The following is a 25,373-nucleotide window of genomic DNA, read 5'->3' as shown; positions in this document are numbered from 1 at the left end:
CCCTGGAAAGAGTAAAGAACAAACTGCTTCCAATACTTGTGTAATGTTGAGGCCCCTTATTTGCTCACCTCTGTATTGCAGACGCTTCGCACACTTCAGGTTTCAGTAGTGGATATTCACGTCAATCAGGAGTCGACTCTCATCCATCCACCTCCATGTTCACACCGACAAACACGTTTGCACAAGCACACAGTTTCAAAGAAATACAGTTCTGTAACAAATCTAAAGTTTTTTTTAATTATAATATTTTTGAGAGTAGTATGTATTTGTCAGTTATGTAAAATGGGACCAAATTCCTCAGCACTCTGCTGATTTGCAGATTAGAGGTCTAATCCTGAGACGTTTGGAAACTTTGAACAACTCTACCAGGGAAGCAAATTACAGTTACTTCATAACCTGTTTCGCATATTTCTAAGTCTTGCTTTGCAATGTCAAAAAGTACAAAGTTTTGTCAAGTTTTATTTTTGTAAAGTGGCTAAAAGAACTACTGGAGAGGAAGAAATGCTTGTGTAGAAATTTGCACGCTAATCAAATCCATTTCACACTGTAATTACTTGAAGTTTTTAGAGTGAAAAGGCAGACATAAAAACTGATGCATATATTTAAACTTTTTTTTAAGAATAAGTGCTGAGATCTAGGTGGGCAAATTATTGAAATGACTGAACACGGCTGGCAATACACAAGACAGCCGTAAAATGTACCCCTTCATGTGTCATCCACTGACTACGATCAATATGGACTGTTGAGCCGTAAGCAGAACATTTGTCACCCATGTGTGGCACACCAAAACTCCCACATTTGAGGAACGTCCTAATAGATATTGTAGCTCCCCCTCCTGGTGCATTCTGTCAACAGCTTAAAAAAAAACCCAGTTTGATGTGCATGAATTTTGACACATCCAAATGGTGAGATAGGGCGCTCCAAATAGCCAGCGTTAAATAGTTATAACGTAAGTATTCAAGAAGTCCACATTTCCAAAATTGTCTGACAGTTACACCAGTTCAATTTCACTGTTGAATCAAGCATCACCATAATGCATCTTTATGCATGTTAAAAAGTAAAATCCCCGGCTGCACTACAATTTTGTATACATTTTTTTCCCTGATCACTTTGATATGACGCTTATTCATGATTGCATATTTGCAAAAATCTATTCGTAAATGATGGGGGGGGTGTGGTGTATGGCTCTGGAGGTTGGCACACAGAACCACCTCTGCTTGAGGGACCTCGGTTCAAAGCAGGAAGTAGTGGGGGTGGGGGTAGGGGGCGACCCACCATGTGCATATACAATGCTCTCTTCACTGCAAACCAAATACACTCCTTGTACTCTTGACTCTGTCAAAAAAGGGGGAATAGGTTTTTATGAAATGATGGGCTAAAAAGCATCAAATGTTGTTGTGCAGTTTATTGATCATACTTCGCATAAACGATTACAAATGCAGTGTTCTTCGGGTTACAATGAAAACTGTGCATTAAAAAAAACACTTTGGAGATATGAAAACGTCATGTTTACACAAGCAACAGGTAGTATTAGTGACGCTTAAAAAGGCTCGTTTATGTCGGGATACCGGCCTCGATTATCTCAGTAACACTCAAGACTACACACATACCAATGTTATTCTAAGCCATCATTACACTTTCGATCAAAACAACACATTTAACTATGACTTACTTTAGTCGTTAAAAAACGGGTAATTGTCATTTTGCTTTAATTGAGCTGCTTACGGAAATTTTTATAGCATATTACCCAGTCAACGTTTGATAAGTAACATACCCGAGCCGAATTCGGAATTGATTTATTTTTATTTTTTTTATTTCTATGTAATACAGCACTTTCCTTGCTAAAATAAATTGCACCGTAGAACTGTGTCGAAGCAGCGTCAGGTTTGGTGACTGCATTGCCTTTTTTTTTTTTTAAAGCGATGAGTGTTTCTGGACAGGGGAGGCGCTGTTGAGCATATTGTTTCAGTCCCGTTTCCCTCCATGGTTTCTCCTCTCCCCGACTAACTTAGCGTTTGGCTCAGTTCATTATACAGTCCCATATTCTCCCTCCATTAAGGCATCTCTCTGCCTTTGGACTGAAGAATCCACCAAGACCCAAGAGGGAAAAGTTGAACTTTCACAGGGCAAGATGGACATGAAAAAGAGGATTTACTTGGAGCTAAGAAACAGGACACCATCTGATGTAAGTCGTGCTTTATAAACCAAACCTTAGTTTTCTGGCTACCCTTGCTAGCTAGCTTGCTACTTTTTCTTGCTTTCTGAGTGACCTGTGTAGCTAACGTAATGGTGACCACATGGGCTTTAGGTTGTGTTTCTTATTTCTAAAAAGGGTGGAAAGTACGCCGAACAAGCTTAATCCATTTTGCCGTTTAGGACTGGGCGTGAAGGGGCAACAAGACGAGAAAAGCTCAATTCAATCGTTACTTTCAAAAGCCGATTCTTTAGCTTGCTGGCATTATTGCAGTGTTTTAACCGTTTCGCAGCCACCTTAGTCGATGGTGCACACACGATACAATCTAATCCTATTGTGGCATCTCCATTTATAAACTTCTATTTACAGCGGTCTTTTCGGTTAATAGCTTCTTTTACGTTGCGTTATGGCTTCACGGAGTGGCTTATTTTATATAGTCCTTGGAAGCCATGTTTGTGGCTAGCGTTAACTGCTAAATGGGGCGCCTTTGTTAAAATGCACTTTAAACTCTTAGGCATTCGTATGAAATTGAAATTTTGTAACATGTGAACGGATCATCCCTGATCACAGGCGAGGTCTGTGTCTTCAGAGACATTTCCAACACCAACATTCAGCTACGCCAACAAATAATAGTCACTTCACGAGTCATCCATATCTTCGCCAATTAACTGAGCCCCTGTAACTAACATTAACACAGCATTTCAACGCGTACGACGGCTACAGATTCGCGTCGTTATTGTTTCTGTATTCCGCTCACTCCGGTCAACATAAGTTATAGAGGGAGTGTACAGCAGGGTAATTCAGTTAAATATGTTGCCTACACCCTTGATCAGTACGCCGAGCTCGGTTAATCCAGTAGTAACGAATATGGCATTTATAAACTTATCGCCGTTGTCGCGGGTCTGTCATTGAGACGTGTGATTAGGTTTACAGTTCAAGTTGAAATAAGTCCCGACAGCAACCAGCCAGCTATTATTTTGTTCCCGCCATATTACCGCTTCGATACGACGGGTCTAAAAAAAAACATACGAGGCACTGTAAACACGAAAACGCCGATGGTGGATTTCGAGTCAGCCACAAAAATGTCGAATCGTAGACGAACTACACGTCGTCGTCCCCCCCCCTAGAAACGGTCAAGTTTGTAGCCCGACGGCTCTGAATGACACCAGACCCCCGGTGCACAGCGCCCGATGCGTGGACAAACCCAATCTCGACGTTCCGCGTTTCGTCGCGTCGCCATGCAGAAACTCGTTTAAAAAACTATCGTCGAGAGAAGGAAAAACTCAAACTATCTAAACGGATGTGTAAATTAATGGTGTTTGTAATCTGTTCAAAAACAAAAGAAACTTCCCTTTCGGAAGTGTCGTTCAGAGAACTGCATACTGTATCTCAGGAATCGCCATGTTGTCACGCTGTCGTCTTTGAAGCTCTGGAGAAAGGAACTCTCTCCATCTTTGTTTTACTAGATTTCCGTTCTGCACGTTTTCTTCGCGTTTTTGAACTCAAAAGCTGACGATGCGGTCTAACAGACTTTCGTATGGTGCTGCCCGCTCGACGACAAGGTGTCCCGTTTCCCCCGTTAAGTCGATTTTCGGGCTTAAAAGAAAGAAAACAAGACTCTACTAGGAACATTCGCAATCCTTTCCGCTGCCGTTGTGTTGGCTAATGGCGGGTTAGGCAGACTTCTCTTGCAGCCCCTCCACTGCACGGCTGCGTTTAAAAGGGGCAATGGCTAGCCTGTAGCGAGCATGCTAACAAAAAACCCATTGCATTTGTCATTAGTGACTGCATCGCTGGGCCCGAAGGGGAAGGTAGAGCTGTTTTTAAAGAGCAGAACGACTGCGCTGCTTGGCCAAACGTTAATATTACGACACGACTGTTTTTTGGTTGCAGATTCTGACGTTTTTAAGTCTTTTCTTAAAAAACGCGGTCTTTACGGTGGATGATGAGCTCATCTGTTAAAATAACTTTTTTTTGCATTGTTTTGTGGAACCTCAATTGCGCAAGCTTTGTAACTGACGTGTTTAAATAAAAGTAACCCCGCCCTCACGTAGGATGTTTTAGTATTTGTGCGTGTAGAAATTAGTTCTCCCCCCCACATACACAACACACGTTTTAAAGAGAAACTGTAGCGACCATTAGCTAAGCATTAACTGCCTTCCTGATGAATTTCATGTTTTTGTCTTCCAACTCTTGAGTTTGAGCTTTCATTTTCAGGAGTCACTTAGGGGTGGTTCACCCAGAAGTAAAAAAAAAATACATATTTGCATTGTATTATCAAGGGTTTTTTATTTGACTTTTTGATGTTCGCTCACACATAAGACAGTCGGGGTTGGAGATGCATCTTGTCTCAAAGCAGATATGAAACTATATAAATTGATTATTACAATTGTTACTTTTCCATTCTTCAGGTTCGAGAACTCGTTCTTGATAATTGTCGGTCGAATGATGGAAAAATTGAAGGCCTCACAGCTGAGTTTGTCAACCTGGAGTTCCTCAGTTTGATAAATGTTGGTTTAATCTCCGTTTCCAATCTGCCGAAATTAGGAAAACTCAAAAAGGTAAAGTGATTTTGCACCCTCATAAGTGATGTGCACCTGTTTTCTGTTCTTTTTGGTCATATTTGTTCAATATTGCTTTTCTTTACTATTTAATCAAGCGGAATTTCAGTGTTTTCTGTAAATTAAAAATATTACATGGATGTCATTAGTATTATTAGTTTTAGTGAATGTATTTGAATGTGCCATTTGAGAGTAATATTGCCTCTCTTTTTTTCAGCTGGAGCTGAGTGACAACAGAATTAGTGGTGGCCTTGATGTTTTAGCAGAGAAACTTCCCAATCTCACACATCTAAACCTGAGTGGCAACAAACTCAAAGACATCAGCACGCTTGAGCCATTGGTATGTGTGATGTAGTAGCCATAAATGGCATTTAATAGGATCATTTGCCAGACTTGACTGCCTCCATACCCCATTTCTTTTATAAAGTAAATCCCTGTGGGTTCAGGGATTATATTTAAAGTATTTTACCCCATTTAGATTTCGTGTCTATATGGAGGAGTATTGGAATTAGGAATGTTTGGAATACTTGGCCACAGTGTTGGCTTTGCATTCGTTAACTGTATTCAATTTTCAATTCAATTCAAATTCATTTCAACTGTACTCCATATATCATCGATTGTACAGATATTACAAACTTTAGCCCCTGTGTCTCAAGTGAATTCTACATGAAACGCTGCTTAGCTAAATGGAGTGTATACATTTACATAGTACCACTGCTACATTGACTAAGATGCAACAGTTACTCACCAGAATGCCTCGTTTCGTTCTACCCTTAGAAAAAGCTGGACAACCTGAAGAGTTTGGACCTGTTTAACTGTGAAGTGACAAACCTGAATGACTACAGAGAGAGTGTGTTCAGACTGCTGCCACAGCTTACCTACCTGGATGGTTACGACATGGAGGACAGGGAAGCCTCAGACTCTGATGGAGAGGTGGATGGAGATGGTGTTGACGATGAAGATGATGAAGGTAAGGTGCCTCAGAGAGGAGGCTTGATGGTGCTAGTGTTTTGTTTTTTGTTTTTATCAGTTTATAATAAATTAAACTGTAATCTTATCAGATACAGTGTGCTCATTTATTGTGTTAATTAAAGTCTGAGTGGGGTGTGCTGCGAAAATAATAGAAACCAATTTGAACCTTATCTCAGTTGCACTGTATATTTCACGGCACTTAAAATGTGTGTTTGCTGAATTGATGACCCATGGCTAACAAACACATTTTGACTTTGTTTCGCAGAGGGTGAGGAGGAGGAGGATGGAGAGGAGGAGGACTTTGATGAGGAGGAGGAGGATGATGAAGATGAAGAGGAGGTAGAAGGAGAAGAAGATGATGAGGAGGTTAGCGGAGAGGATGAGGTAAAATAATGTTTGGTTCAAACATTCTGAGGTGCTGTTTCTTCTGATTTCAACGAGTCACTTATACTCTGTGTGTATGTGCCTTTTTCCAAGGAGGAAGATTTTGGTCAGGATGGTGAAGTTGATGATGAAGATGATGATGACGATGAAGATGAGGATGGTATGTGTCATCTCTTTCAGATTAAATCTAAGCAAGATTGCCCCTCCACAAAATTCTAATCCCTTGTCATTAATATTAAACATTTGTGTGAATCAAAAGCCTGATCAGCCGATATTGAAATGGAAAGAGTTGGACAAATTATTTTTGTGTCTTAATTGTGTGCCTACAAATATTCTCTTGAGTTCATAACTACATGTAATTACAAATCAAGGTGCACACCCGATTTGGCCCTCCAATTACTTCAAACATTTGATTAAGACTCAAATTTGCTTAAATTCTTTAAACATGACATAGTGCTGGTCTGCAGTTGAGCTGCTGCTGAGACATCTATCTGGAAGAGACGGCAAGTGAAAGGAGAAGTTGCCTTCAAGGATAACTGAAATATCAGTTTAATACATTAAATATAATGTCTGAGTGGTTTCTAAGAAACGTTCCCTTAGGGTATTCCCAAAATCTCGGGAAACATGGTGTCTGTCTAAATAGATCGTACATCCCAGTCTTTCAGAGACAAACTCAGATCAAAAAAGCCCAGCTTAAATCCCCTTGCCAAACTGAAACCCCAAAAAGAGGAAACTGGGGTACAGCGGAAACCCTTGACCATATTTAGTTAGTTTATAAACTTAAGTTCTTTCTTCATCCTGAGGGAACACACTCATCTGAAGGCATAAAGTAGTCCTCTTTGACAGGACCCTTAGGATACTCAGGATTATAGTCTGCTTTGTTCCACCAAATTCAGTTTTCCCCTCAAAACATTTGACATCTCCCCCTCTTTTTTCTGCCAGAAGCAGAGGCTGGCAAAGGCGAGAAGAGAAAGCGAGATCCAGAGGATGATGATGATGATGATGATGACGAAGATGAAGATTAAGAGCAGAAGTGAAAACGAGAGCCTACCGAGTTACCAACCCCTCCCCTCCCTCAAAATCTCCACCTGAACATCCACCCACCTTCCAAGTCACACCGCCTTTTCTACTCCACGCCCCCCCCCCCAGCTCTGAGCTCCTTTTTTGGGGCAAGACTGTACCGGACGGGTGGGCCGAGTGGAGCTGCCCCCCACCTCCCTTTTATCCCATTGAACCAAGAGCCACCTGTCCTCCTTCCCTCCCTATCGTGCCCATGCCACCACCCCAAGGTTCTCAGGCAGCCCACCACTCAGCATTCCACAATTTCACCGTCAAACCCTCTATGTGTACCTGCGTGAGGACTTTGGGACTGGTATCTAGTTTTGGGTCTGTGCTTTTAATATTTTGTTGGATGGATTATTTTTTGTTGTTGTTGGGTTTATTATTTCTCTTATTTGTCTTTTCTTTTTTTTTTTCCGTTCCTTATTTTTCCCGATAAAATTATTGCTATGGCAACTGTGCAACAAGAGAGCCATGATTTTTAGTGTGGCCGCCTGTTGCACAAATCAAGGTTGTAGCTACATTTTTACTTTCTGTATGACAAACAACTTTGTAAATAAAATGTTAACATTTTGCGCTTTTCTCTCTTCCTGCTGTGCTTTTTCTGGTGTTGCTGTCAGTGGAAAGAATGAAGCAGAGGCCATATTAGTCATTTTTCCTCATCTAGCACTGTATCTTACGTCCAGTAATGGCAGCTGCACAAGTTAGTCTAGAACCTAGGCTTCGAATTGCCTTTAGTTTTGTTTTTAATTTTTTTGTAACCTCATTGGATTTAACACTTGCCTCACCAAGCTAGTTTCTTGGTGGAATTAAGATTTAATGTTGCACGGGAATTAATGTGGGCACCAAGTTGAAAAGCAATGCTCTTACATGCTTATCTACCATAAGGAAAAGCAAGCCCAGCGTTCTCAAAGAAACAACCTGTTTAATGAAGGAGAGTGTTAACTGCTGTGTTCTCTTGAAATCTACCTCTTAAGGCCCTTTTTCTTTTTAATTTTGAGCCAAACGGGTCAGACAAGCCTTTGCAGAGATGGTGGTTAGCCCTCCACAAGTTGCAGCTTGGGTGGGGGAGGGGAAAATTCACTAATCTGAGTCAACAGTCAGGCAACTGAGCATGAGAAAGTAGCAGTGACAAGCAGGCTGAGCACTGCTGTCTGTGCAAAATGCTTGGCTGGCTTATTTCTTTTTTATGACAGCTGATCAAATAGACATGTTAACGGCGGCGTTGGAATTAATATTAGTCTCAGCCAAAGTAATGTGACGTTGCACAACACATTGACAAAATACTACATATGTTCCTGTGCTTGGTTGGTGGGGGCAATATTGTGCCTTGACAGCAATGTTGCACAATTTGGGACATAAAATGTTCATTTGATTTTATTTATATGATGGATAAGTCTTAACACATTTTAGAAACAATATTAAAAGGAGTGGTACAATTTCATCATAATTGTACTGTATACAGTGACATATTTTAAAGATACCAAAATGACACAACTTTGTGATTTTTTTCTTTTTTTTTTAAATTGCAGCTAATTTGAACGCACTCAGAGTATTGCCCAGCAGCAGCTCATAGCTGAAAGGGGAATTTATTCAGGAGCGTTTGCCATGATAAGCTACAATTCACCCTGCAGCTACATCACTCCTTCAATGTAAGGTCAAGAGACTGTCAGAATATATGCACTGAATATCAAGAAGATGAAATGAAACGGATTTGTAATTATTTTCAGTTTGGCTTGCTTACACTGTGATGATGTCGTGGTGTCAACCACGTCATTTGTAGAGAATGCTATATCGACTAATAGGATCATATACAGCGTGGAAGATGTCAAAACCCATTCAGCTAAAGTGGGTAGGTGGAGGATGGCCGAATAAACAAGTGAGTCTACATCCTGCCTGTCATGCTCTCAAAGGATGTCTGCTAACATTAACAGTTATCCTGACAAAATTGTGATGATGAAATCAAATGATAACTTACTGGTAACTTGGCTGCTTGATAGAAAAAAAAGAAGCAAGATGTAAAGTATGAGGACAAGATGGGAGAAATTCTTTACACTAATATACCAAAGTGTGACAGAATAAGCACACAAGACTTGACAGACACAACTGGGCACAAAACAATAGGTATGACTAAATACTTGTAGTTGGCAGTGATATTTAATATTGTATTGCCTGTGTGTCATTGGTTGGCGGTGTTTTACCAAAAATGTGGAATCAAATTGGAAGTTTTTCAGCCCAATAAACAGAAGGGTATGTTTTGTTACTAGTTATGAATGAATAATCCACCCACCAAATGAATTGCAGGTTTGACTTGAGATGATGAATCAGCAAAATTCAAAGGAAAAAAAAACTTGTAAAGATAATTTGTGGATTTCAGCTGTTACTTTCAGTAAGTAGTCACTTTTTAAAGAGCCACATGAGACTTGGCAGGAATGCAAAATTAAAAATGGACAGGTACAATAGTTTTTGTTCAACTTTATTTCTCACTGAATCTTTTACAATATATGTTGGGTTAAACCGGCTACATTTTGGGATGGCCACATTCAACAGTCTATAGCCAGGGGTGTGAATGACATTGAGCAACGACTCATGAGGTTGGTCTGGCATCTACTGTCCAATGTAAACAAGATATTACTGAAATAATGGGGTCAAGAGGCTTTGTCATTGGCACTTACTAGCCATTTAGTTGATGATATAGAAGCCCGTTGCAATAGCTCAGTTGAAAATGAAGGACAATGGGAATACAACACTGTTGCACACAGTGCAGCCAGTAAATATTGCATAAACAATTGGCCAAATCAGCTCTCGAAAAAGTCAGCTAGCCAGCTTTAGCAGCACAAACAATGCAAAAGGGGAATGCGTTGCAACATGTCTATAAAGGGCAGCGGTTCGGGTTTGGCCTGGTGTGCTCTTGGACCAAAGTCAATGAGTATAGCCAGCTACTGCGCTAGATTTGTCCGAGCAGCGGTTGCCAGTGTCAGACAAAACAATTCCATACAGCCATGCATGTATGTATGTATGCATGTGAGTCTGTCTATATGTTGGTTTGTTCATTTGAGGGGGAGGTGTGAATAGCAAATCATAACCAGTACAATGTGGATTTGCTTGCATTATGATGGGGTCTTTTGCATCATGTGGTACAAGCTTTACCAATTGTTCGTACATACAGATTTGTTCTTTGCACCCCCATGGAATTTTTTTTTAGCTCTCAAGATTGTCTAACAGTCAGCAGCAAAGCCTGATGGTAATTTTTAATTCCTTCCCCCTAACATCTACCATCTACCTGTTGCAATGAGCAATCACCCAGGCTTGCAAAGACATCAGTGTTAACCAACTGGTGCTTAAATTCAGGGGTTACCCAGGTTCTACACTGGTCTCTGAGACAAACTTCAGGGATAAAACATACCATGGGTGTGTTAGAACAAATTTGTACATACGAACAATTGATGAGTGAGGCCTATTGAGAGAGTACATAACGTGAGATCTCGCATCATATTTGAAAGCAGTGTTGTTTCAGGTCAAAATAGGTAGACCCAATATTTAAAGCACCATATGTGAGAAATGCATCCACTTAAACCAAGGTAGAAATTATTAAGAGCATCCGTAAGTGTCCACGAGAGCATAATCCTGTTTTATTCTTATAGGATTCTCTTTGTGCACCTGTACAGAGCACCTTTACTTACTTTGTGGCTTTTTAAAACCTTTGTGGTTATTCTGAGAGACCATAACTTAAGCAAGGACTTCGTAAACGGATAAACTAACAATCACTGAGTTCCCTGCATGTAGTGTGTATAGCTACTATATACACATGATGGCTTTCATTTTTTCTCATCACAGTGGTTGACATCTTCAGGAAGAAACCCATTTGCCATTTTTGTGACTGGTGGCGTGCTTCTCTTTCATTATCCGTCCGATTTGAATGTCAAATTTGTTAAGTGTCGCTTCTAAGTTGTGTTTCCCCAGCTTTTAAAGCAGAATAAATAGAAAATATCCAATACATCCCTGCTGTCTCCTCTGCATCAAATACAGAGACCTCACAAAAACAGAACTGAAAATCAACCGCCCTGAAAATAGTTTGATCTTTGATAAGTTTTTTTTTCTTCTTCCAGTAATTGAAATACATGTGCAGCTTTGTGGGAGGTGAAAACCTTTGGAGCACGATACAGTCATTCATATCCAGGGTCACAACCTTTTTCCATGCACACAGATCTAGCATCTGACCTTCCAGACATTACAACTATAGACGTCTGTCTTCACACACAGTAGCTTGAATATGCAAAAAAAAAAAAAAAAAAAAATTGGAAAAGTAAAGAAATTCAGTGTTATCATACAATCACACAGAATGTCAGCTCCCACCCCGTGACCTCTTTCAAACCACAAGCAGACAATAACATCATTCATTTAAGACAGGCAAATACATCCATTTTCCTCATTAACTAAAAGAGCATTTTTTTTTAAAAAAGAAAAAAAAAGGAGCAAAAAAAAGTAGACAAACTTGCATAGCTGTGAGGCATACAAACAGGCGACGGCGGCAGGAGCGGACAGGTCGGTAAGACTTAGAAATTTGTTACATTGTGGGAGAATAACAGCAGTCCTTGTTTTGAGTATAAGTACATGAACCGGGAATGTTGTGTGCTGTGTGTGTACAAAACAAAAACAAAACAAATAAAAAAGGGTTCTGTCTCAGAGAGAGCCGTGAGTATGGGAATTTTTGATGTTCTTAATCTCCAGTTCGAGCTGTGTGATATGAACATCACGCTGGTTGAGGAGCTCCCTCAGCCGGCGGATCTCCTCCTGCTGCCTGTGGAACTTTAAGCGCAGCTTCAGAACACACACACACGCACGCACACACACACGCACACGCATGCATACAGACCATGGTGACTTGCAGGAAAAACACCATCAACATACACAATGAAAAACCAAATGATCAAGACACAATAGGATACACACAGACGGGTGTCAAATGAAAGGAAGATCCTGAATGCTTGACCCCTACAGTGAGGGGGTCCGGTGGCTCTGTTATGCTGTGGGGGGCATTTTTCTGCCATGGTTTGGGTCCACTTGTCCTCTTAGAGGGAAGGGTCACTGCAAATCGATATAAAGTTATTCTGAGTGATCACTTTTATCCTATGATGAAACATCTCTATCCTGATGAGAGTGGTCTCTTCCAGGATGATAATGCCCCCATCCACAGGGCACAAGGGGTCACTGAATGGTTTGATGAGTATGAAATGATGTAAATCATATGCTATGGCCTTCACAGTCACCATATCTCAACCCAACTGAACACCTATAGGAGATGTTGGACCAACATGTTAGACAGCGCTCTCCACCACCATCATCAAAACACCAAATGAGGGAATATCTTTTGGAAGAATGGTGTTCATCCCTCCAGTAGAGTTCAGAGACTTGTAGAATCTATGACAAGGAGCACTGAAGCTGTTCCAGAGGCTCGTGGCGGACCAACACCTTACTAAGATTCTTTATATTGGCTTTTCCTTTAATTTGTCACCCATCTGTATGTACTTGATTAACCAAAAGGTAGCCTAATTGTACCAAATCTTGCCAGTACCTCGTTCTCTGTCTTGGGGGGAGAGCAAAGATCAAGGTCGTGACCGCTGATGATCGACGACCGTCTCCTCTCCTCTGTTCCGGCAAAAGGATCGCTGTCTGCTTTGTCATCTTTAGTGGCCAGCTGATCCTGAATGTATGTCAGCTGGAGCAGGCCCGGCCTGCTATGGGATCGACGCATGTCCAGCGAGTTGCCCAGTCCTTTGCTCATGCTCAGCTCAGGGTACATCTCAACTTGACTTCCGGGCTTCAGAGAGATTAGCACTGGGTCTGATCATGGTTAGAGGAGAGAGAAGCGCACATTAATAACTTTTTTTTTAGAATTTTCCCCCCCCATTTTCTCCCAATTATACTTGGCCTACTACTACTTTCGGCTGCTCCCATTAGGAGTCGCCACAGCGGATCATCCGTTTCCATTTCTTCCTGTCTTCTGCATCTTCCTCTGTCACACCAGCCACCTGCATGTCTTCCTTCACCACATCCATAAACCTCCTCTTTGGCCTTCCTCTTTTCAACTTCCCTGGCAGCTCCACATTCAGCATCCTTCTCCCAATATACCCAGCATCTCTCCTCCACACATGTCCAAGCCATCTCAATCTTGCCTCTCTTGCTTTGTCTCCAAACTGTCCAACTTGAGCGGTCCCTCTAATATAATCATTCCTAATGCTGTCCTTCTTCATCTTCATCACTCCCAGTGAAAATCTTAGCATCTTCAACTCTGCCACCTCCAGCTCTGCCTCCTGTCTTTTCATCAGTGCCACTGTCTCCAAACCATATAACATAGCTGGTCTAACAAACATCTTATAAAACTTCCCTTTAACTCTTGCTGGAACCCTTCTGTCCCAAATCACTCCTGACACTTTTCTCCGCCCACTCCACCCTGCCTGCACTCTCTTCTTCACCTCTCTTCTGCACTCCCCGTTACTTCGGACAGTTGACCCCAAGTATTTAAACTCATATGCCTTCATCACCTCCACTCCTTGCATCCTCACCATTCCACTGTCTTTCCTCTCATTCATGCATAGGTATTCCATCTTGCCCCTACTGACTTTCATTCCTCTTCTCTCCAGTGCATACCTCCAACTCTCCAGGCTCCCCTCAACCTGCACCATACTCTTGCTACAGATTCACAATGTCATCTATGAACATCATAGTCCACGGAGACTCCTGCCTGATCTCATCCGCTAACCTGTCCATCACCATTGCAAACAAGAAAGGGCTCAGAGCCAATCCTTGATGTAATCCCACCTCCACCTTGAACCCATCTATCATTCCAACTGCACACCTCACCATTGTCACACTTCCCTCATACATATCCTGCACCACTCCTACATACTTCTCTGCAACTCCCGACTTCCTCATACAATACCACACCTCCTCTCTCGGCACCCTGTCATATGCTTTCTCTAAATCCACAAAGACACAATGTAACTCCTTCTGGCCTTCTCTATACTTCTCAATCAACATTCTCAAAGCAAACACTGCATCTGTAGTGCTCTTTCGTGGCATGAAACCATACTGCTGCTCACTAATCATCACCTCTCCTCTTAACCTAGCTTCTATTACTCTTTCCCATATCTTCATGCTGTGGCTGATCAATTTTATACCTCTGTAGTTGCTACAGTTCTGCACATCACCCTTGTTCTTGAAAATTGAAAATTTGCCAATTATACTTGGCCAATTACCCTATTTTCCAAGCTGTCCCAGTCATTAGTCCACCCCCTCTGCCAATCCAGGGAGGGCTGCAGACTACCACATGCCTCCTCTGATACATGTGGAGTCACGAGCCGCTTTTTCTCACCTGACAGTGAGGAGTTTCACCAGGGGGACATAGCGCGTGGGAGGATCATGCTATTCCTCCCAGTCCCCTCTCCCCCTGAACAGGCACCCCGACCGACCAGAGGAGGCGTTAGTGCAGTGACCAGGATACATACCCACATCCGGCTTCCCAGCTCAGACATGGCCAATTGTGTCTGTAGGGATGCCCGACCAAGCTGGAGGTAACAAGGGGATTTGAACGGGCAATCCCCGTGTTGGTACGCAACGGAATAGACCACCACAGTAACCGGATGCTTACGCACATCAATCACTGGTAGAGAAATCAGGGGTGAGAGGAGGTACCACATTAACATGCAAGGTCAAGTCCCTTCATTCATACAGAGTAAAAGTATGCTTGCATAAGAGAAAGCTTTTTTTCCCCCCATCATTTTACATTTATGCCACTGGATTAAAAAAAAGTAAAGCTATTGCTTGTTTCTGAAAAGTGCATTTTTGACAAACGTGAGCACATCACAGCCAATGAGAAGCTGAGGGAGGCAGAGCAGGGGATGTGAATATATTTTTGTGGGCCATGGTAATAATGTTAGTTAAACAAACAAACTGGCAGGACAGTAAGCAGAAACCAGTAAAACTGTAAAATTATCATACCGAATATGATAATGTGACCATTGGCAAGTGAGCCAAAACAGCATTATGGGGGCGTCCGGGTAGCGTAGCAGTCTATTCCGTTGCCTACCATCACGGGGATCATCGGTTCGAAGTCCCGCGTTACCTCCGATTTGGTAGGGCGTCCCTACAGACACAATTGGCCGTGTCTGCGGGAGGGAAGCCGGATGTGGGTATGTGTCCAGGTCGCTGCACTAGTGCCTCCTCTGGTCAGTCAGGGCGCCTGTTCGAGGGGGAGGGGGAATAGCATGATCCTCCCAATGCGCTGTCTCCCTGGCGAAATGCCTCACTGTCAGGTGAAAAGAAGCAGCTGGCAACTCCACATGTATCGGAGGAGACATGTGGTAGTCTGCAGCCCTCCCCAGGTCGACAGAGGGGGTGGAGCAGTGACCGGGGGCTTGGAAGAGTAGGGTAATTGGCCAGATACAACATGGAACAAAAAGGGGGGGGGGGGAAACAAAAAAAAAACGAGCATTATGGTAAGCTTAAGGGGGAAACAACTATGGAAGAAGAGCACAAACTAAAAAGAAAAAAAAATCCTGCAGGTTCATTTGAAAATCTGATTTCGTCTCATTCACCGCCAGCTCTTCATACTGAGCAGCAAGAGGAGGTATATCAAATACCCTCCCGCACATTTACACCTGGATATTATCAAGTGAACCATATCTCCATATTTTATCTGGGGGATGATCAATCTGTTCATGCATTTGCATCCCCACCTGACATTTATATGCATTCTTGTTGTCTTCTTGTGATCGGAAATCATTTTTTGTGCAAACTGTGCAAAGAAAAGAAGTGGGTGGGGAGGCTGAAAGTCTGTCTGTTTTCATCAGAACCATCCATCAAACAGTCCAAAATCCTTGAAGGGGTCAATTCAATGACTTGGAGGCATCAACAGTGGCAAGTTGTTTGGTACAACTGTATTTATAATTGCTGTGAATGTATATACAGCAAATCTTTTACTATGATGGGAGTGGTTCGTGCCAAACGGCAAACTAAAGAATGAACCCATATACTACATTTAACTGCTGGCTGCAAGGATGCTATTACTACTAGTCCCTGGGCAGTACTGTCTCACCAATGTAAGCACTTTGTGTGGATTATATTTCACCTGGATGATTCTGGCAGTAATCTGATCATAATGTCATTGCGAATTGCAATGCATGATGTGTGCATTTACACTTTGCATTAATATACTTAAATAACGTATCTGGTTACAAATCCCATGGTACCCCATAGTAATATATATATATATACACTGCTCAAAAAAATAAAGGGAACACATAAGCAATGCAATGTAGCTCCAAGTCAATCACACTTTTGAGATATCAACCTGTCCAGTTAGGAAGCAACACTGATTTGTGAATCAATTTCACCTGTTGGTAAATTGTCTAATTTCCACCAGGTGGAAATTAGACAATTTGCAAGACAACCCCTATAAAAGGAATGGATTTGCAGGTGGTGGCCACAGACCATTTGCCTGTCCTCATCTTTTCTGGCCGATCTTTGGTTAGTTTTTCATTTTGCTAGTGCCCTCACCACTAGAGGTGGCATGAGGCGGTATCTGCAACCTACAGAAGTTGCTCAGGTAGTGCAGCTCATCCAGGATGGCACATCAATGCATGCTGTGGCAAGAAGATTTGATGTGTCTCCCAGCACAGTGTCCAGAGCATGGAGGAGGTACCAGGAGACAGGCCAGTACACCAGGAGACGTGGAGGGGGCCGCAGGAGGACAACAACCCCGCAGCAGGACCGCTATCTGGTCCTTTGTGCAAGGAGGAACAGGAGGAGCACTGCCGGAGCCCTACAAAACGACCTTCAACAGGCCACTAATGTGCAGGTTTCTGCTCAAACAGTGAGAAACAGAATGCATGAGGATGGTATGAGGGCCCGACGTCCACAATTGGGGCCTGTGCTCACAGCCCAACACCGTGCAGCCCGATTGACCTTTGCCAGAGAACATCTTGGTTGGCAGATTCGCCATTGGCGCCCTGTGCTCTTCACAGATGAGAGCAGGTTCACACTGAACACGTGTGACAGACGTGAGAGAGTCTGGAGACGCTGTGGAGAACGTTCTGCTGCCTGCAACATCCTCCAGCATGACTGGTTTGGCGGTGGGTCAGTGATGGTCTGGGGAGGCATATCCTTGGAGGGCCGCACAGACCTCTACGTGCTAGCCAGAGGTACCATGACTGCCATTAGGTACTGGGATGAGATCGTCAGACCCATTGTCAGACCATATGCTGGTGCAGTGGGCCCTGGGTTCCTGCTCATGCATGACAATGCTCGTCCTCATGTGGCCAGAGTGTGTCAGCAGTTCCTGTATGTCGAGGGCATTGATGCTATGGACTGGCCTGCACATTCCCCAGACCTGAATCCAATCGAGCACCTCTGAGACATCATGTCTCGTACCATCCGCCAACGCGATGTCGCACCACAGACTGTCCAGGAGTTGACCGATGCCCTGATCCAGGTCTGGGAGGAGATCCCTCAGGAGACCATCCGTCGTCTCATCAGGAGCATGCCCAGACGTTGTAGGGAGTGCATACAGGCACATGGAGGCCACACACACTACTGAGCCTCATTTTGAATCGTCTTGAAGAATTTCCACAGAAGTTGGATCAGCCTATGTTCTCATTTTCCACTTTGATTTTGAGTATGATTCTGAATCCAGACCTTAATGGGCTAATGATTTTGATTTCCATTGATCATTCTTAGGTTATTTTGCTCTAAACACATTCCTCTGTCTAATAAATAAAGATTTTCAGCTGAAATATTTCATTCATCGAGGTCTATATAGTGTTTTTAGGTGTTCCCTTTATTTTTTTGAGCAGTGTATATATATATATATATATCAACACAGATACAGGAACAAAGTTTTAATACATTGCAGTACAGGCCTGTTTCGTGCGACACGCACTCATCAGCTGCTAATGATGCAACGCGCACTCCGATGAGTGTGCATCGCATCTCTTGTGACATGCAATACGCACTCATCAGAATTGCTGATGATATCTGATGATTTCTGATGATGATGATTTGATGACATCGCATTTCTGATGACTCATCAGAAATGCAACGCGCACTCATTAGAGCGCGCATCGCATGACGTGCGACGCACACTCAGTCACACGAAACAGGCCAGTACTGCAACGTACTAAAACTTTTTTTCCTGTATCTGTGTTGATATTCCACTCCTCATTAGTTGAGCACTTATAACACCATTGACAGTTTCGGAAAAAAAAAACGCTATATATATATTTATATACATATATATCCATCTGAACTGCTTATCATATATATCCATCTGAATTGCTTATCCTGCTCTCAGGGTTGCGGGGATACTTGAGCCTATTCCAGTAATCATTGGGCGGCAGGTGGGGAGACACCCTGGACAGGCCGCCAGGCCATCACAGGACACACACACACACACACACACACACACACACACACACACACACACACACACACACACACACACCTAGGGACAATTTAGTACGGCCAATTCACCTGACTTACATGTCTTTGGACTATGGGAGGAAACCGGACCCCCTGGAGGAAACCCACGCAGACACGGGGAGAACATGCAAACTCCACACAGAGGATGACCTGGGATGACCCATCAAGGTTGGACTACCCCGGGGCTCAAACCCAGGACCTTCTTGCTGTGAGGCAACCGCACTAACAACTGCACCATCATGCTGCCCATATAAATAGATAGATAGATAGATAGATAGACAGATAGATGGACAGTGGAGTCGCTGCCCATCTTTCGGCGCAGGTTGAAAACTCACCTCTTCAAGAACTACTACCCTGTCACTTGCTCTTAGCACTTATTGCATTCACTCATTTATTTAAAAAAAAATCTCTTTCTTGCGCTTTTACTTTAGCACCAGTTTTGCTCTTAGATGCTTGTTTAGACAGAAGATGCACTTATGTCCTCTGATGGCTAGCAGTTCTCCTGATTTCCTACGTTAAATGCACTTATTGTAAGTCGCTTTGGATAAAAGCGTCGGCTAAATGACTGTAATGTAATATAGATAGATAGATAGATAGATAGATAGATAGATAGATAGATAGATAGATAGATAGATAGATAGATAGATAGATAGATAGATAGATAGATAGATAGATAGCGGGGTTTTTTTTTTTCAAAAACCGTCAATGGTGTTGCTAAAAGTGCTAAACAAATGAGAAGCGGAATAATAAGATCTTTATATATATATATATAAATAAATACATGGGGTCACAGATACACACACACACATGATGGTCCTAACCTTTGTTAATACCACTGAACCACTCCTCTGCGGTCAGCGCAGGATGGTTACCTGCCGTCTTGGGATAGATGTCTTCTTGGTATGACTCTGACTGTTAACACACACACACACACACACACACACACACAAACAAAATTACTTTTCTGTCTAACATTTACTATGCAAAAAATGATGATGGGTTGCAAAATGGTAATTCTTTCTCTCTAGATTTGAGTGTCTGTGGGATGTGTGAGTTAGTGCACTCCTACCCTGCGAGGTACGATCAGAGATATAGGCTCAATGAGACTCTTGATTGTCACCAGCTTGTAAAACCTGAAAACCTCACAGGAGCTCACATCCAAGCCTCTCTTTGGCATGACACCTAGAGGACGGCACACAGGCAGCATCAGTTACGTTGTTCCAGATGTGAATCCAAAACCTACACACTGGATTCAATATAGTGCATTTTACCATCTAAAAAAATGGGTATTTCCATGCTAAAGAACTAAGCAAACTCCGGGAATGTTCTTTCAAATCAATAGATACATGTCTTGAAATCTTGCACATTTCATAATGCCCTAAAACATATACTATAACCAGGGGTGCACATAATTTTTTTGGTCTGGTTCTCAAAGGAGCACCTGAGGTTCTTGCTTGGTGCTCACCTTTTTTTAAATGCATTTTTCATGACCCACCCACCTCACAAAATGAACAAAATATGAGGGATACGTGGATAACATTACATGTACTTTAATTTCAATTGAAAATGAACAAAAGCAGTAGGTTACAACAAAATGTCTGTTCTTTGAAGTGCCATACATGTGACTTTCAAATGAAATGACTGCTCTTCAAGCACTGAAAACTAAATATACAAATGACTGCTTTTTCAAACACTGAAAACCAAATCAAACTCACAACAGATCCTGCTATTTAAAGCACTGAAAGTTCTGTTGTCCTACAGGACATCATCATCATCTTCATCACTCCCCTCCAGACTGTCTTCCTCTATTTCAAAAACACCAGATGTACTAGGCCTGCTCCTTTCTCGCTGCTTCACCCTACGATTAGCTGTTTGCATCCACAAGTCTACTGCTGGCTTTGGGTCAAAGGTTTCTGTTGTGAACTTAGATAAGTGGATGTGCATTAGAGATGAGAGGCGATAGGCTGACAGGCAGGATCTGTACTTGTTTTTTATTATATTCAGGTGTGAAAATCCCCTCTCACACGCAGCACTGCTCAAGGGCAGTGTAAGAGACAGCAGAAGGACTTTTTGAATGATGGAGTAACTGCCTGGGTTGCTGGTGTTCACTACATTGACTAGATCATGCACAGAGGAGGCTGCCAAACGTTTTCCAGCTTGCTTTAAACGCATCCACTCTCTTAAAGTTTCATCTTTGTCAACATGCATGCTGGCGTCATATTTCTCAAGGATGTTACTAAGTGTTGTGTTGCCAAAACCGTGGAGGTTTTTCATTTCATTAGGCCAAGTTGTAAGATCAAAAATCAAAAAGTGATCGCATGACTTGAGGGATTCATATCTGCTTTCAAATTCATGAATTAAAGCTCTCAACACATCAATCTTATCCCTGTCAGCTTCAGCATGTGCCACAGTCTCCTCCCTGTACTTGCCCTCACTGCCCATCAGTAGCGTCAACTGTCCAATAGCAACCATGAGCTCATCTTTGCATTCACCAATAGTCAGACTGTCTTTCTGGAACCTGAGGGAGGTGAACTGTACAATGTTCCCAACATCAAGCATGTTGGCTAGGAAACAACGAAAACGCTCTGTGCTGATATGTTTCAGGCTACTGTCATCACTTGTTGCCGCTTGGATCTGAATGGCTGGTAACATTCTCCATATTTTAAACAGAGTCTCTTGTCTCCATGCAGACCATCTGATGTTGTGGAACTTACCTAGTTTGACAAAATCAATGTCTTTCTCCTCACATATCTTTTGTAGTTATGCAATTCGTTTTGCACCCCCTTTCTTTAAGTAAAAGCTTAGCAAAGTGATGATAGATTTATTAAATGACTCACAGTATGGGACCGCACGATCAGCTGATTTAGCACAGTTCTCCAGCGTGTGGGTGGTGCACAGGATATGCACAAGGGAATCCCCGATATCCACCATCTGACGTAATTTGGGAACGACCCCGTTGTAAACTCCAACGTTGACAGCTGCTCCATCACTGCGTACCGACACCAACTTTGCCTTCCACTCCGCTAAACCACAATCATTGAACAGTTGCACAAGTCCATCCACTATGTCCTGTGCTGTTCGGTTGGCCCCCAGATTAATTAATCCAAGGAAGTCTGAGCTGTATTGTCCGTTGCGGGACACAGAAACAATGTACACAATTTCCTGCTCCGTTTTTGTTATATCTTCGGATCCATCGAAAAGCACACCCCAAAATTCAGCTGCTTTCAGTTTTTCACTTAACTCTGAACTTATTGTCTGAGCGATGCTGTCCGTGATGCGGGATCCCCCTTCTCGCGAATGATAAGCAGTCCCGACGTTAACTCCTAACCTCTTGAGAAGCGGAATATCCTCCTCATATGAACGCATAGGACGTGCGTGTTTCGCTTTGTGAAAGGCCAACCAGAGCATGTTTGTCAGTGCCTGATGTTGTTCTTCCGTCAGTCTGTCTTGCCACCTGTCGAGCGGGCCGCTGGGTCTCTGGTCCTGGCTGCGCCTGTTAGCAATAGCTTCCACTACTTTCTGGTGTTCTCTGCTGTTTGCATGCTTATCAAAAGCTGGATGGCTGAAGTTTTTCGTCCCCATATAAAAGTGGCAGTTTCTATCCGCTAATGTGGGATTTTCCCGACATAGTTTACACCACATCTCAGTGCGGGCGTCATCTGTTTGAAGCCAGCCGATGTCCTGCAGCCATTTCTCTGAAAACTTACGCTTTGACTTTGGTTCTGGTTCAGTATGGCGTTTCTTTGGTGGAGGTGGAGGAACACCAAAGAAATTACTCAATGTCGCTTGCTTCTTTGACATTTTGGAGAAATTAGTGGCTCATACTCTGCACTGCAAAATGTTTGGTACGCAAATGCGCGGTAAAACACTTGAATCTGGTGCTCATTGAATATTTTAAGTGCGCATGCGCACCTGCGCACCACTTATGTGCACCTCTGACTATAACTATGTCTTTCTTCATGGCAACCACGGCTTTAGGTGGTCTTCTTTGTGTCACTTCAAATAACATGATCAGCAGGTTCAGTTTTCAAATAATGCTGAGTTATCTGTATATTTATAGAGTTATATATTTATAAATCTCTCCAGACAAAACACATAATGGCCGTCAGTGTATTTGCAGCGGTGTGTATTATTTATTTAGGATTTTTTTTTCCTCCCTAATTGTACCCGGCCAATTATCTCACTCTTCCGAGCTGTCCCGGTTGCTGCTCAACCTCCTCTGCCAATCCGGGGAGGGCTGCAGACTACCACATGCCTCGTCCAGTACATGTGGAGTCGCCAGCCGCTTCTTTTCACCTGATAGTGGGGAGTTTCACCAGGGGGACATAGCGAGTAGGAGGATCACGCTATTCCCCCCAGTTCCCCCTCCCCCCTAAACAGGTGCCCCAACTGACCAGATGAGGTGCTAGTGTGGCGACCAGGACACATACCTACACCCGGCTTCCCACTTGCAGACACGGCCAGTTGTGTCTGTAGGGACGCCCGACCAAGCCGGAGGCAACGCGGGGATTCGAACCAACGATCCCCCGTGTTGGTAGACTGCTATGCCACCCGGATGCCCCAACGGTGTGTATTTTAGTACTGATGTGCATGTGTGTGTATTTGAACATATGTGATCCTTACCCATTCCTTTCTGAGGTAGGAGCGAGCGGTACTCTGTCAGGTAGTGTATGTGCGGCTTCTCTGAGCTGATCTCATAGTACCTGATATTTCCATCGCCCTGAGAAAAATAGGGGGAAATTTGAGCAGTGTGTTATTCAGGGATATATTGTGGTCAGCAGCTGATGGTTAATGAACCAGTGCTTCCATAGAAAGACCCACCTTCCCGACAATATATAGCATGTGTGTATCAGGGTCGTAGAAAGGAAAGAGGACCCCTGATGAACCATCCAAGTCTTCTTGTAACAAAGGCACAGAGAGATCATCCTGTGTGCACGCACGCACGCACGCATGCACCCAGACACACACACACACACACACACACACACACAGATTTGAATATACACCTAAATCCAGTACACAGACACAAATGACATGTAGCTAGAACACATAGACCATGCCCCAGTCAGTAAGATTTGCTGGTTATCATCTCCATCAATTGAGTTGTGATGGGATGATACAAAACGAAAATCAAAACAAAAAAACTGATAAAAAAAACAGTCAAGAAGGGTGCTCAACTGATAACTCCAAAGACACGCTGCCCGTGAATCAGTCTTGTGGATTCATGACAGCATACCCAGACTTCCTTTATGGTATCCACTGACAGGTTTGTCAATGTCTTGGTACATCGGATAGAGTATAAGCTTGTTGGCAGAACTGGGCTTTTGCGTAAATGCTTGCTCACAAATATGGCACAAGGGACTTTCACGTCATTTTTTTTGCATCGTAAATGCTTAGCCTACATGATACCATTATCCACATCAAAGCATCAATCACTGATAATAGATTCAGCCCGGTGCAACTTCCAACAGTTAGTGTCAGAGTACTTGTGGATTGATGATGGTTTCTTGATGGGCTCATTGGCCTGTTCACCAGTTTGTCCACTAGATGGTGTAGTTGTGTGGTACAGGTACCACTAAGCAGTACGAGGGACTGGATTTTAAACATCACAGAATTTCCCGTTAATTTGCAGAAAAAAGAGCTTGACAAAAAAGATTGTAACAACTCTTTTTTTACTTTTCATCTTTTTCTTAGTCACTGCTGTGCTCTGATTTCAGTTCTCAGGTAGTGTTTCGACTTGTCTTGCCTGATCTCAGGCGACGAGTGGTATGGCTGACATTGGTTCGAATTAGCATGTATGAATGTAAAATAATGTTCTAGTCCTCACCTGATCCCACAGTGCTATCTGTCGTACATTCCAGCGTGAAGAACCTGTTGTTAAAAGCCTCTTCATGTTGCCAAGGATCAGCACCTTGCTGGCTTTATGTGTCTTACAGTTGGCATCCTACAAACCAAAAACCCCAACAAACAGTAAATGAGGTATGTACAGCAACACACATCTTCTGACCTACATGAGCAGTTGGGTGATTTGTAGAAAACCATAAACTTCTGAAGATGGTTTTCAACCAAATATAATTCAATTCTACTGTCAAAAATATGCATTCAGCGCTAAACTTTAACTATGGCACTGTGTTGTGGCACTTTCTACTGACACGTAAGCTTGTTTGACGGCCCAAGAGGGTGAGAAAAGACAAATATTAAGTGCATGAGTCATGGGTTGCTGACCCAGGGGTCCGGGGAAGTATGCTGTGAGCCAGGCCAAGGTAGAGGTGTCAGTTTTGGCTATAAGGTGCTGGAGGAGTCCATTACATGGGAAGGGTAAAGAGGCATGACTATCCCACCCATGCAATGGTGGTTGTCATGCAATGGGTTCACTTCATGTTTCGCCTCTCACATTGAAAAGTACATTTGTTTTTCTTCCCCTCTTCAGAATCCGACTTCATGGATTTTGCAAGTCAGACAATCTCAAACTAATGCACACACACATACATATAATATGCACCCATAGAGCAGTTACCCGCAATAAATTGCCTGTGCGTGGCTCTATGAGTCTGATCTTCCTGTCTTTGCATGTAGTAGCCAAGAGGCTGCCATCCGTGTTGAAGGACATGGACAAGACAACATCAGTGTGTTGACTGATGGTCCGTACTGGGTTCTTTATCACCTGCTCTGGACAGTCCAGGTTCCAGATCATCACCTGGTGGAGGATACACACAGATGAGCTG

The 25,373-nt window shown here is 43.0% G+C and overlaps 2 protein-coding genes across 3 annotated transcripts in view; one reads left to right on the top strand and one right to left on the bottom strand.

The window, feature by feature from the left end:
• Positions 1 to 1,996: 1,996 nt before the first annotated feature.
• anp32b (acidic (leucine-rich) nuclear phosphoprotein 32 family, member B) lies at positions 1,997 to 7,762 on the top strand. 2 transcript variants are annotated; one of them, XM_056279645.1, is made up of 7 exons: positions 1,997 to 2,185; positions 4,606 to 4,755; positions 4,973 to 5,095; positions 5,533 to 5,725; positions 5,993 to 6,111; positions 6,205 to 6,271; positions 7,057 to 7,762. In XM_056279645.1, exons 1-7 carry the CDS (start codon positions 2,132 to 2,134, stop codon positions 7,134 to 7,136), a joined length of 786 nt encoding a protein of 261 aa, XP_056135620.1. In that variant the 5' UTR covers positions 1,997 to 2,131; the 3' UTR covers positions 7,137 to 7,762. The 2 variants fall into 2 exon arrangements, with proteins under 2 accessions (XP_056135620.1, XP_056135619.1); XM_056279644.1 differs by having other exon boundaries at positions 1,999 to 2,185; positions 7,054 to 7,761.
• Positions 7,763 to 9,682: 1,920 nt separating this feature from the next.
• coro2aa (coronin 2Aa) overlaps positions 9,683 to 25,373 on the bottom strand; it is a 40,389-nt gene continuing 24,698 nt past the window's right edge. Inside the window, exons 5-12 of the mRNA XM_056279923.1 lie at positions 25,166 to 25,345; positions 24,476 to 24,592; positions 23,470 to 23,574; positions 23,272 to 23,368; positions 19,718 to 19,830; positions 19,470 to 19,560; positions 12,746 to 13,014; positions 9,683 to 11,991 (exon numbers count right to left, since the gene is read on the bottom strand). Of these exons, the coding sequence (XP_056135898.1) occupies positions 11,854 to 11,991; positions 12,746 to 13,014; positions 19,470 to 19,560; positions 19,718 to 19,830; positions 23,272 to 23,368; positions 23,470 to 23,574; positions 24,476 to 24,592; positions 25,166 to 25,345 (1,110 nt within the window). The 3' untranslated portion in view covers positions 9,683 to 11,853. The remainder of the gene's footprint in view (positions 11,992 to 12,745; positions 13,015 to 19,469; positions 19,561 to 19,717; positions 19,831 to 23,271; positions 23,369 to 23,469; positions 23,575 to 24,475; positions 24,593 to 25,165; positions 25,346 to 25,373) is intronic.

This window comes from Lampris incognitus, chromosome 5, assembly GCF_029633865.1.
Source record: "Lampris incognitus isolate fLamInc1 chromosome 5, fLamInc1.hap2, whole genome shotgun sequence".
Classification (NCBI taxonomy): domain Eukaryota; kingdom Metazoa; phylum Chordata; class Actinopteri; order Lampriformes; family Lampridae; genus Lampris; species Lampris incognitus.
This window is presented reverse-complemented; position numbering and strand designations above follow the sequence as displayed.